Here is a 12,761-nt window from a genome sequence, read left to right as displayed (position 1 = left end):
ATATAATGGTGCATGGAAATGTATCGACAGTCATTGTGAAACAGATTTTTATATTAGCATTTAATATTGTGGAGAGGGCAAAGCCCTCACAGGACAAGGCTGCAGTGCTGTGCGACGTACATGCGCAGGAGATGCTGCCGGTTGATACACAATACATTGCGCCTACGTCCACGCATCCAAACCTTTAAGAAAAGAGGATCGAACCCTCTGTGGCAAAGTCCTCGCAGGACAAGGCCTTGGAGGTGTGTAACGCTGGTGTTTGGTGGCAAAGGGGTAGCGGAGGAGAGCGCAAGCACGCAGTGCAGCCGCCGACCAGTAGCGACCATAAGGTAAGAAGGGTCTGGGAAGGTAGTGCGACCACTACTGCACTCTGCTAACCTAAAAAGCCTTTGCATGTACTTCCACCTAAATGTCCAACTTAACATACTCTGTGTCTCTGTGCAACCTGTAGGATCTCCCCACTAGCGGTTCACTGCATACATTGTTCCTGTCTTCTTTCCAAGTCCCTTAAATTGTGGCTACGGCTGCATATGTTTTGTGTTCCATTAGGCCTCCCCCACACTCTAGGACCCCTTCCCACTGTGGTTAATGTACTTGTACTGTGTTCCCGCAGGTTTTCATCCACGCTCTAGGTCCCCATCCACTTGGCTATTACTGTACTGTGTTCCATTACTCTCTCACGTTCCAGGTCACTACCCCGCTGGGGGTACTATTGTATGCTGTGTGCCACCTGCCCACTCCTCCTGATGTGCTCCCTTGTGTATTCCCCCCCCTGTGCTGCGTGGCACTCCTTTCTCTATCCCTTCCCCACCTTTCATCCCCTATGATGTTCTCTGTTACTCCCATCTTCTCTAACTGCTACTCTATCTCCTATCCTATTCCTCTCACTAAGTCTGGAAGGAAAACATTCAAGAGGGACATCCAGGTCTCCAACCTAGGCCTCCCTATCGCCAATATCTGCATCAGTGCTTCCTCCAGATAGACTCACCGAGATCCTCTTTGTCGTTCCCTCACCAGACCTATGGACCCCTCATATGGTCACGGCTCTCTCTCCTATTTCTTCCTCTCCCATTAATGGTGGTATTGGTCAAGGTCCTCCTGGCCCCCTTCCACTCCTTCAAGACCATCATTAAAGTCTATCTGAATGGCACCATCTTGGTCCAGGGCCCTAAGCCCAATCTCCTCCTTTTCGACAGGCGTCTCCTGAGTCTTATCAACTTGCTTCCTTCTTTTGCTCCTCCTACTAGCACCTTTCGGGCTCCTCTGCCACACCCTTCCTCTGCCAACTCTCTGGCACCTTCCTCTACCTCTCTGGATCCTCTGCCACCCCCTACCACCACCTCTTCCCACTCTCAGGCTGCTTTACCACTTCCGCTGGGTGTGCCTCTTGCCTGTACCCCATCCCGTAAGACTTTCAAATGTGGCAATCTGTTCCATGTCACTACTCTGAAATCTTGCTCTGCTGTCGAACACTCCTCTGACATTTGCCACCTCCTCAAAGAACTTAACCTGGATGTACTCGCTCTCTCTGAGACATGGTTCACGGCCAGCTCTGTCACAAGTTTTGCCACTCTCCTGCCTGATGGCTACAAGATCCTCTCCGATCCCTTAACCAATCGACCCATAGGTGGAGTAGCTCTGAACTTTCCGGAGTGGATCCCTGCATTCTTACGCAGGCCTACTACTCCTTTGAAAGCCTGTTCTGCAGGCTCACTATCTCTCCCTGCCTCTCTTAAACTGTGGCCACCATCTACAGGCCAGCTGGCCAGGTTGCCTTATTCCTCTCAAGAGTGGGCTGACGTCTCCTCTTCTCTCCTCTCCTTGCCTCTACCTCTCAACCTCAACATCCACCTGGATGCTTCTAATCCCTCCTATGGGCTCTTCCGCAACCTCTGCAACACACTCTCTCCATTTATCCCTCTGGTCCGATGCACTCTGCTGGACTACCTTGGATGTTCTCATCTCCTCAGACATCCCCCTCTCTAACACTCTCACACTCCTCTCTCTTGGACTGACCACGTTCTTCTTTTCTCTCACCTGAAACGCACTGTCCCTCAGACAAAGTCCAGCACTGCCACCTATCTTCTCATTCAGCTCATGAGCGTGCGTCAGAGGATGCATTTGCTGCTACCTTCTCTGTGGCTGACTCACACTCTGGCACAGCACTCTCTAACCTGCATCTTTCTATCTCCAACACTCAGGACATCGTTGCCCACGTCATGAGACTCCACCTGAAGCCTACCTCCAATTGTAGCTCTTGTTATGACTCCGGCTTCGCCACCCTAAAATGCAAATGCAGGGCGGCTGAGAGGAAGTGGAGGGCTTGAAGCACATCCTCTGACAAACTGGCATGCTCCTGCTTCAAAGGCAATAAAGACTCTGTCCTGTCCAAGAAGAGAGTCCACATCCAAGACTGCATCTCTGCGGCTACTAACAACAAGGCCAAAGTCTTTATAATCGGCAAGGAGCTGGCCAATCCAGCTGCATGTTCCCTCCCAGGCGCTCTGTACGGCTCTGGCTGCTCACTTCACCACTAAAACTCAGGACATCCCGTCCTCGCTCTCCTTTACCTCTCCTGGCCCCCTTCCGGCCACCTCTCCTTCTCCTCCTCCATTCTCCCCGACACCACCTGATGAGGTTTCTAGACAAGTCAGATCTATTTAAGTTTTGTCCTAACAGGTGCTCCCCTGCTCCTCCAGAAACATCAAGGACCACAATAACACCCTTGCTCCAGCCTTGGCCGATTTCAGCAATCACTCTTTCGCCACTGGATCTTTCCCCTCTCTCCTCAAGCACTTCTTTGTGCACCCCTCCTTAAAAAGCCTTCTTCCGAACCTACCTGTCCGGCAAACTAACGCCCAATCTCCATCACTCCTTTCCAGGGCAAACTCCTGGAAAATCTGGCCCTCTCGCAGTTTACTCTCCATACTGAATTTGGTGGTTTTCTTCTCGACCATCAGTCTGGCTTCAGAGCAGCCGGAGGCACGGAAGCCGCTCTCCTGAATACCCATGTAGATCTGCTATCTAATCTCGACTCCAGCCTTCCTTCTGTCCTCATCCTCCTTGACCTTGTCATCTGCCTTTGACACGGTCCATCGCGCCATCCTGATCAATCGACTCTGAGAACCGGGGCATCACGGATCAGGCCTTGGAGTGGTTGACCTCCTTCCTGTCGGACCGGCCCTCCCAGGTCCAATTTGGGTCCTTTCTCTCCACCACCTCCCTCTCCACATGTGGTGTCCTCAGGGCTCTAACCTCTCTCCCTAGCTCTTTAATATCTACTTGGCCCCTTTGGCCCATCTGATCTCTTTCTCCTCTAACTTCGGTAGGCGGATGACACTAAGCTCTCTTTTACTCATTCCTGACTGTTTATCTGCTGGTTGTCTGGATACCCGATGAGCATAAGGGGTAGCGGGCTCCTCCATGATCAGTCTCCCCTGCACTGCCGCCAGGCCACCACGCACTTAGGGTCTGTAACTGTAACCTCTACAGTCTCCTACCTCCTTGCACTTACCCAGAGCCGTGCTGCCCTGGATGCACTTACTCAGAGCATTGCTGCCCTGATCACACTTTCCCTCCCTGGCATTTGCCCCCCCTCACTCCCCCCAGCACTGTCGTACTTGCACGATCTGAATGTCACAAGGCCTAGTAAGATCGTTTACATTGTCCTCCCTATGTCTTCATTCCTTTGTCTTGTCACGCCTAGAAACACTTGTATACAGGGGCGTTATAAATGAATGCATTGCGAAATGCTCCTGTGTACGTTTGGTGACTTGTATCTATTGGATTTACCCATGAGTTAACCTACAAAACTGCAGGATGTCTGGCTTTTCACCCAATATTTCACAAAGTGCAATTTATAATGTAGCATCTTTCAAAACATTTTTTTGGGGTTGAGGGAGTGGGGGAATTCCCCAGAGCCTCCCTTGGTTGGTTCAGGCTCCCTCACTGCATTTGGTCGCTCATGCATATTTGCAGGACATTTTTATGCCCTCCAATCAAATAATTCACCAGCAGACACTGACCCCAAAATGCGGCAAAATGGCTTCTGTAAGTGGGACATTAATAACATTTAGTTGAATAGAATGGCACATTAAACAAACCCTAAAAATCTTTTTAGAGATTCTGGCTCCAACTTATTTGTGGTCGAGTCTGTTTCTAATGTCTATCCTTACATTGAATTTCAACATGATGTGCCATTCACTTGGACATTAAGTGTTAACTGACTCATCAAAGGCCAACGTCTATTTTTATGGCATTAATAAATGCAAAACACTGGAATTCTAACCACAATCTACTTTTAATCATTGTGTTCATACACATTACAAGTTTGCATATGTTGTAGTCAGTCTGGAGGAGGCATTGTAACCCTGCCTCTCTCCAGATTACCTTAGAGTTCAGTATTTCCAGAACGACTTACCCTGCTATGTTGGAAGTTGGATCCTCCCCCAATACCAGATGGGGAACCGGGGGACGGTACTGGAGAGGAGTTTGGCGAGGAATGTAGATTCCCAGTAATCAAAATCCCAATGTCGTTGTCTATGTCATCTGGGAATTGTATTTCAAAGATGTCTGAAAAAAGAACATATACGAACATCCGCTTAGCAATGATACACTTATCAAATTAAAAAAGGATGTAGTTACATGACAGCTTTGCGTTATACAATGTATGGTGGGCTTGGTTAGCAGTCACTTTATTAGAATATTTTTCTGCAATACAAGTAACATAATACAGAAGGCAGTTAAATTAAATATTCTGTGATTCATTGTCAATTGCAAGGAACAATGAATTAAACAAAAAGTTTACATTTAAAAAGGTTCTCTTTAGCCCACATAAACATTGTAATCTTTACAAACATGCCACACTACTCCAATACAAAGAATCAGTCAACTGAACAAGCAAATGTTCATATCAGAACAACCACTTTTTCGATATTGGCAACTACATGAATTGTTTCCATGCATTAATACCTTCAATGCAGGGGTTTCAGTTATCGTGTGTGCTACCAGTTTGGTTTATCAAAAAATATATATTTGCAAGAGTGCTGTTCAAAGACAAGATCATAGTATGCAATCAAAACAAAAATTCCTCAACCTATTTTCTTCACTGAAAGAGTCACCATTTCCTGAGTCTTCCTTACACAGCAATCCTTCTCAAGGTCAGCTGGCCCCTCCAAAAAGCCATCCCTATGGTTGGGACTGATCATATGTAGACACCTTTCAAACTTCTGCTTCTCCAAACCACCAATAAATGACTAACTCTTCTCCCACCAACAAATCTTGACCAATCGAAGCAACTGATCATCCAAAAGCACCTTCACTCTTCAAATGAAATGTGTCTACTCCAGGCTAACTTCTGCACTCAATGGCCGCCCCCCTATAAAATCGAATTGCAAGTGTTCATGAGCAAAATGACTCAACTGTAACCTGAAAAACATCAAAAGGCTTTGCCTTTTAAAGACTCTGGGGGAAAATGATGTCCTCCAAGATAAAACGGCCTGGGTATCCCATGTCTGCCACAAATGGTATATTTGGACCGGCCCAAGAAATTGTACTAGAGCACGCATCAAGATTCTTCAGAGCCAAGAATCCCCAAGTATTACTCTTCAAAGTGCTGGCATAACTCGCACGGACTTCAAGATTAATCGACTCTTTAAAACTCTGCAATCACTACTAGAAGTCGACAAATGATCTCAAACATCTCAACCGATCTTTAACTATCCCTTCTTAGGCTCCAATCATCCCACCATAAACAAAACACCTAGAGTTCCACACCTTCTCCATTGCTCTACAGAATTGCCCTATTCAAAAGTATATTCACCTAATGCAAAGGCTTGGCAGAGACTCAGAAGGAGTCATTTCATCTCTTGTTGACAAGTGTTTGGCAGTAGACACCAACAGGGTAAACACACTGATCCTCCTGTATTTGTCTGCTGCTTCAAAATATTCAACCACCAAATTCATTCAATGTGCTCCATTTTTAGATAGTATACAAAACTCTACCCTGCAATGGCTGGTGACTTTCCTGGACTACTGAGCCCAAAGAACCATGACCAACATTTCTTCTCTCCCTCTGTGCCAATCTACTGCATGTTCTCTTAAAGCTTTGTCTCATCTCCCTTTAACTTTAATGTTCATCTCTCGCGGACAGCTTCCAATTCTATGGATTTAACTTCTACATGTATGATAACCAACACTCCGATTCTCCTACAATTTGACAGGAATCATTGTGCGCTACTGAGACCCCCCCCCCCACCATGCACCCTACCCAAGACTCCTATATGTAATCTGTTAAATCCCTGATGTATGCAAACTGCTGAAACAAATTCGACCAGGATCAAGATTATGCTTCTATGAGTCAGCATAAACCTATGGAGTAAAAGTCTATGGCCCCCGCACAGAGACCCAGGCAAATCTGTCAAAGTATTGGGATTTAACATATTAATAGTTACTCACTGTAGTGACTAACATACTCTTAGTCCATAGTCCCCTTTCCTCCATACTGCATGGGCGCCCCTCGCTAGGAACGTGCGATGGAACCTTTTTCACAAGAAAAAAAAACCTTCTTCCCCTTTAAATTTAGAGAGGCGCGGCTCTGGGAGCATGGGCTCCCATGCCTACGCCCACTGGTGCTGCTCCTCAGTCCCCATTGACGCGTCGAAAATATTTGACATTGCCTAATGACACCAGTATTATTAATGGGGAGGATGGTGGGAAGTATGGAGGAAAGCAGACTATGGACCAAGAGTATGTTAGTCACTATGGTGAGTAACTTAATTACTCTTATGTCCCGTCAACTTCATACTGCATGGGCGATTACAACTGAATGTAGCCCCAGGGTGGAGAGAAGATCCTCCTTAAGAAAACACATTCCTTAGAACTGCTGGTCTGAAAGCAGTGTCTGATTTAGAGCCGGCGTCCAAACAGTAGTGCTTACAAAAAGCCCAAGGGGTGGCCCAGGCGGCCGCTCTGCTGATGACCTGCCATGGGACCTGCCGCTGGAAGGTGACGGCCGTGGCCTTGGCTCTGACAGTGTGGGCGTGCACGTTAGCTGGAAGTGTTTTGTGCTGCCCCTCCTAAGCCTCTTTGATAGCCAAAAACATCCACCTTGCTATAGATGCCTTGGATGCCCGAAAACCGGGCCTTGACCACCCCAAATGGGATACAGGGCGTCCGACTTGCGGAAGCCCTTGGTCCTGTCAAGATAGAATATCGGAGTGCATCTGACATCCAGACAGTGCAAGACCCTCTAAACCTTGTACATAGGATCGCCAAATAACGTAGGGAAGACAATCTCCTCGTTCAGATGAAAAGCGGAGACCACCTTAGGTAGGAACGCAGGGTGTGTTCTCAGGACAACCTTATCCTTGTGAAAAGTAGTATAGGGTTCTGATGTCACCAAAGCCTGGATCTCACTGACTCTGCAAGCAGAGGTGAGACCCAACAACAGAGCTGTTTTAATGGAGACCAGTTAGATTGTCCGCAGATGCAATTGGCTAGTGCGGTTTGTGCGCCACTACATTGAGGTCCGACAGGTGTGGTTTCTTGATGGGCGGGTAGAGCCTGGTCAGGCCCCCAAATGCTGCTTGACAACCAGGTTGGAAGAGAAGACTTCCTCCTCTGAGTTTCTATAGGCCCCTATAGCTGCCAAATAGGTGTGGCATGTGTAAGGGCGTCAATCTCTTTAGAGTCTGCCCAGTGACAGAACCTACTCCATTTACTCTTGTACTGGCTCCTAGTAGCCTTGCTCCTAGCGCCCTGAATGAGGTCTAGGTTAGCCTGTGACAGGCTCAGGTGCTTCAGCGTGACCCGCTCAGGAGCCATGCTTAGAGGCCTAATTTCTGTGGAGCAGGGTGGATGACCCTGGCCACCTGCTGCGCCAGAAGATGAGCTGGGTCCATCGGCAGATGAATGGGTGGCCTGTGCGAGAGGCTGAGAAGCTCTGAAAACCAGTCTCACCAGCCACCATGGACCTATCAGATCACCCTGCGGACAAGGGGTGTGGGAGGGAAGGCAGGCATAGGCCGTCAAGCTGTTCCACTGTATCTGGAATGCATCGCCCAGGGAGCCAGGGACCTGCCCCTGCCAGGAAGCAAACTGCTGGCCCTTTCTGTTGTCCCAGGAGGCAAAGAGATCCACCTGGGGAGGCCCCCTACTGCTGAAGATCTCCAACAGCACCAGATCGTTCAGTTGCCACTTGTAATTGGCCGCTCCCAATCTGCTGAGCCTGTCCACTGCCAGGTTGTACTCCCCCTGAAGGTGGATGGAGGTCAGGTAGATGTCGTTCTCCAGAGCCCATTACAACATGCTGATCACTAGGTTGCACAGTGGAGGGGACCTGGTACTACCCTGCTTGTTGACATAGTACATGCTGGTGGAGGTGTGCGTCTGGATGAGGACGACCTTGCCCCCAATGAGCCGAAGGAAAGCTTTGAGAGCTAGCCAGATGGCTTTCAGCTCCAGCCAGTTGATACGAGACTCCTACAGGGTCCAGACTCCATGGACACTAGTTGTCCAGAGTGGATCCCAGCATTCCAGGGAGGAATCTGTAGTGATGGTGACCTGCGGGGCCGGCTGCCAGAAGGTCTTGCCCGTCCGCAGGTTGCAGTCCCTGGACCACCATGCAAGATCCGGTTGGAGAGTAGGAGGAATGCTGACAAGCTCTGCTTGGGAATCCCACTCCTGATTCCATGAGGCTGTGAAGTGCAGCTGTAATCTCCTCATCTTGAGTCTTATGTAGGGTACGGCCAGTAGGACCGCTGCCATGATACCCAATAAGTGTTGGTACCACCAGGACGAGGTCACCTCTCGGGTGAGGAAGTGAGTCGTGGCCCTCTTGTGATGAACCGCCTCATGACATCTCGCCCTGACGAGCCAGTCGTCCAGGTGGACGTGGTGGCCCTGGGCCCTGAGAAGGGCTGCCGCTGCATTCACAAGCTTAGTAAATACCCTGAGGGCCGAGTTGCGGCCGAAAGGTGCATCTTCAAATGGAAGCCCATGATCCTGAATCGCAGAAAGGAGCGATGCGGCTGCCAAATCGGGACGTGTAGATAAGAGTCTTCAGATCCAGGGAGCACATCCAGTCTCCCCCGCACAACGTCTCTGCAAAGAGCGCATGACTTGCTTTTGACTCCAGAAGCCTCACCTTTTATACAGTTCCAGCACACACTCCACTGCAATTTCTCTCAGCATTTTACAGAAAGGGGCATTTGGCTGTCCAATCAGGACAGCCAGACTCATGTGGGAGCTGGTCCTATTTAGGCACTCTGGCAGACAAAGGACAGGTGGGTGGAAAACTCCAGCCCCCCCCCCCCCGCTTACTGCCTGCCCAGACACTCTGGAGCCCAGGTGGGGACACCCAAGGGTTTCCGCCGAAGCCAAAACACACACGCTGATGTCCCCCTTCCAGTATGGTAAAAGAAGGGCTAACAAAGAACAACCACGCTACTAAAGGCGAAAAAACGAAAGGGGGGCCCAAGTTGGTACTTGGGTGCACCTATTGTGCACTGCCAAGGCTATGGACATAACCTGCAGTATAGACAATACACAATAGTTGGTAGAACACGTCCAATGCCACCAGCCTTAACTAGGAGGTTTTTCTATGTGACTGAAAAGTCGCAGGAGCAGAGAGAAGGGGATACTAGGTATGCCTTTGGCACTCCACTGAAGGTATGTGCCAATCCCTCAGACTACAGAGTTTTGGGAGCGATACTAAAGTTACTCGAGGATAAAGAAAAAGGGATCTTAAAGGAGGACCCCCAAGGGTCCCAGCAACACTGCCCATAAGGAGCTGTGTGCTGCAGTAGTAAAACACAGATGCCTTTAAGAGCTATGGAGCAGACAGACTGCATAGTATAGGTAGAATACAAGACGAGAGTTCCAAAAGATATAGCCCACAAGAATGAATGAATGGAAAAAGGCTCCACTCATTCAGGGTTGAAAGCTGGGGGTCTCAGTAGGAGAGGAGATGTAGCATAAAAATGAAAAATCTCAACAGTCTAAATCGTCAAAAACTCCAAAAAACAGTTTGTGCTTTTCTGCCTAAATTGGGAAATTTCCCAATGCAAGCATTGCTGGATGCGATAATATCCTCCTCTACCAAACAAACTCTGATTGGCCTACATTACTCATTAAATGTTTTTCAGTCTTACTGTAATGAGAACTGCCTGAAAGTAAAGGTGATTCATTTAGGAGGCACTGCGTTTTTGTAGATTCACATGGTATATTCTTTCTGCAAAACTTAAGTTAGCCAAGACCTATAAATATTTAAGTTTAAGATTTGAGCATGTATTAAGTTGGAGGGAACACATTTCGATACAGGGCTGGTGTAATTTTTGCAGAAATCTTACCCAAGTAAACTCCCTTTAATTGTCTTTTGTATGGAATGATGTGCTTGTTACAGAAAGTGAATCTGACATTGGCTACAGTAGAATCCAGGCTATGGTTTCATTTACAAATATGAAAATATCATCTTTGATTAAATCAATTTAATTACAATTGTGTCTAGCCTGGCTTGAATTTAGGCATATTTAAGTAACTTTGGGTCTCACCCTAAGTTACTAGGGGAATCCAGACGTGGACCACTTGCTCACTATTCTTAGAGAGGCACAGATCCACCCTACTGATGAGGTCCAACCAGACCGAAACACGTGTCTGGGGATGCTGTTGGTACTCTTGTTCAGAGGAGAATTGCCTAGCATTTCGGTGCTGGACTGCCCCAGGACAGGACAAAGACTGATATGTTTGGGATATTTCTTCTCTGTGAAAGATAGTGAGCTAAAGACTCTCGGTAAGTCTCTCGTAACCAGGACTAATGTCTGGCAGAGGGACTCCCAGGACCCCCTTGTTAATTTGAATTTAGGGCCTACAGAGGAGAAATTCGATGTTGGAATGCAATTGAGAGGGTTCCTGGTGACACTTCACTCCCTTTTAAAAATTGCATTGGCCGCATTGCGCACATGTAAAGTATTCTTTGTGGAAATGTTATATCTAGATATCTCAGCCCTCCACTTAAACATGCACACCCTTTGACTTGAGATTATCATAATCTAAACAAATATTAAAAACAGTGCTGAGACAAGCAAGCTTCAAAGCAGATTACTCACACTACCTGAAAATGAAAAATGTATCCTTTAAGTTGGAACCAGTGGTTACCGGTACGATACAAGGACATATATTTTAAATAGTTTTAAAATGTGTAGGTCAGCAGCTTCTATCCGAATTTTAAATGTACACACTTACCTATGCAAGTCTTAAGGGGGCATGGGAAGGCATTTCCCATTTAAATAGGCTTTGTCACAAAGCTTCTTTTGAAGTTATTTCAGGAATTGTGTTTGACCCATTGCAAGCCTCTGGTTCATTGGGAAGCTTATTGATTAGGTAGTGGAGACCCAACTATTGGCAAAATTAACCAGCTTTGCCTCCTCCAGGATTACCAGTCTGGCTTCCGCCGCAAATACAGCATCAAGGCTGCACCCATCCAAGTGGTGATTGATGCAGTGCGAATCATGGAAACAGAGGACACGCCCTCTTCAAACTTTAAAGCTGTACAGATGGGCTCATTCAGATTTAACCGACTCCCTCAAGAGAATTTGGGGGACCCCAATGTTCCATTCTATCCCCTATCATCTCTATGGAGCCCTTGGAAACACTCCAGAAGACCTCAACATAGTCATACATCAGTATGTCACACAGCTGTACCTTAAGGTAAGTGGCCCCCAAGAACATTTCTCACCTCACCATATGCCTGGCTAACATCCAAACATGGATGTCAAATACCTACCTTAAACTGAAGTCCACCAAGAAAGAACTTGTTCTCATCAGTTTCCCCCCAACAAACAATTTGTGCAACAATGGCTGGACAACGTGCCTCAAAGGTGTCAATCCGTAGTTCTCAAACTCTGGCAAATCCCTGTGCTTCGATGTTGACCGTAGCTTTCCTATCCCAAAGCCAAGGAGGAACAAACCTCATGGTTCCAAATTGCCACGCTCTACAAAATCAAACCCTTCAACCTGCCGCATTACTTCTGCACGGTGGTCCAAGCCCAGGACACTGGGTTTCCAGCTGCATACCTGCCACACCATAGCAATTCTCACTACAGGCACCCGCAAATTCGACCGTGTCTACAATGTGCGATGATCACTGACTCCCCTTCCCCGCCAGGATCACATTAAAAGCTGCATGTACCACTTACAAAGCAGTCTCGAAATGAACACTTGACTGGTAAACTCCACACCTCTAGAGCCTGACACAGCAAAAGTATCGAAAAGGTTGGAGTCCAAGCAAGCCCACTAAGACAAGACGTGCAAGGAGGAGTCCTGCCAAGGCTTGAAATGCACCCACCATTCTTCAGTTCTGCAAAACATGAACAATGTGGGTCTTTCAACAATACCTGCTGTAAGAATAAAAATCGGTCCCTCCCTCAACAGAACTGAGTTACTATATAAAATGACAAGCCCAATGCTGGCATTACCCCGTTCTAAAACGCACTGTGGCTGTAGAGCTAGATTCGAGCTATAAGCTTTAAAAATGAATGACCCTTAGTGTTTGGCTAGGCACTGCACCCCACACATTTAATGCACGACTAAACTGCTGATCTTTCAGGCTTATTCATTCCACTGGGTCCATGCAGATTTGTTCCTGGACAAAATATAATTTCCACCAGCCAACTAGTTCACCTTGTCCACTGTTCCAAAATGTCTCACCAGAACGGAGCTACACTCTATTTCACCAATTTAAGGTCCTTTAACCCAAATCTCTT

General features: G+C 47.5%; 1 protein-coding gene across 1 annotated transcript in view; it reads right to left on the bottom strand.

The window, feature by feature from the left end:
* Positions 1-12,761, bottom strand: part of MED13L (mediator complex subunit 13L) — a 2,324,591-nt gene that overhangs the window by 163,771 nt on the left and 2,148,059 nt on the right. Inside the window, exon 28 of the mRNA XM_069619219.1 lies at positions 4,421-4,572. Within this exon, the coding sequence (XP_069475320.1) occupies positions 4,421-4,572 (152 nt within the window). The remainder of the gene's footprint in view (positions 1-4,420; positions 4,573-12,761) is intronic.

The sequence above is a fragment of the Ambystoma mexicanum genome, chromosome 10, assembly GCF_040938575.1.
Source record: "Ambystoma mexicanum isolate Mex_15411 chromosome 10, UKY_AmexF1_1, whole genome shotgun sequence".
Lineage (NCBI taxonomy): Eukaryota > Metazoa > Chordata > Amphibia > Caudata > Ambystomatidae > Ambystoma > Ambystoma mexicanum.
The sequence above is the reverse complement of the archived record's forward strand: the minus strand, read 5'-3'. Positions and strand labels throughout refer to the sequence as shown.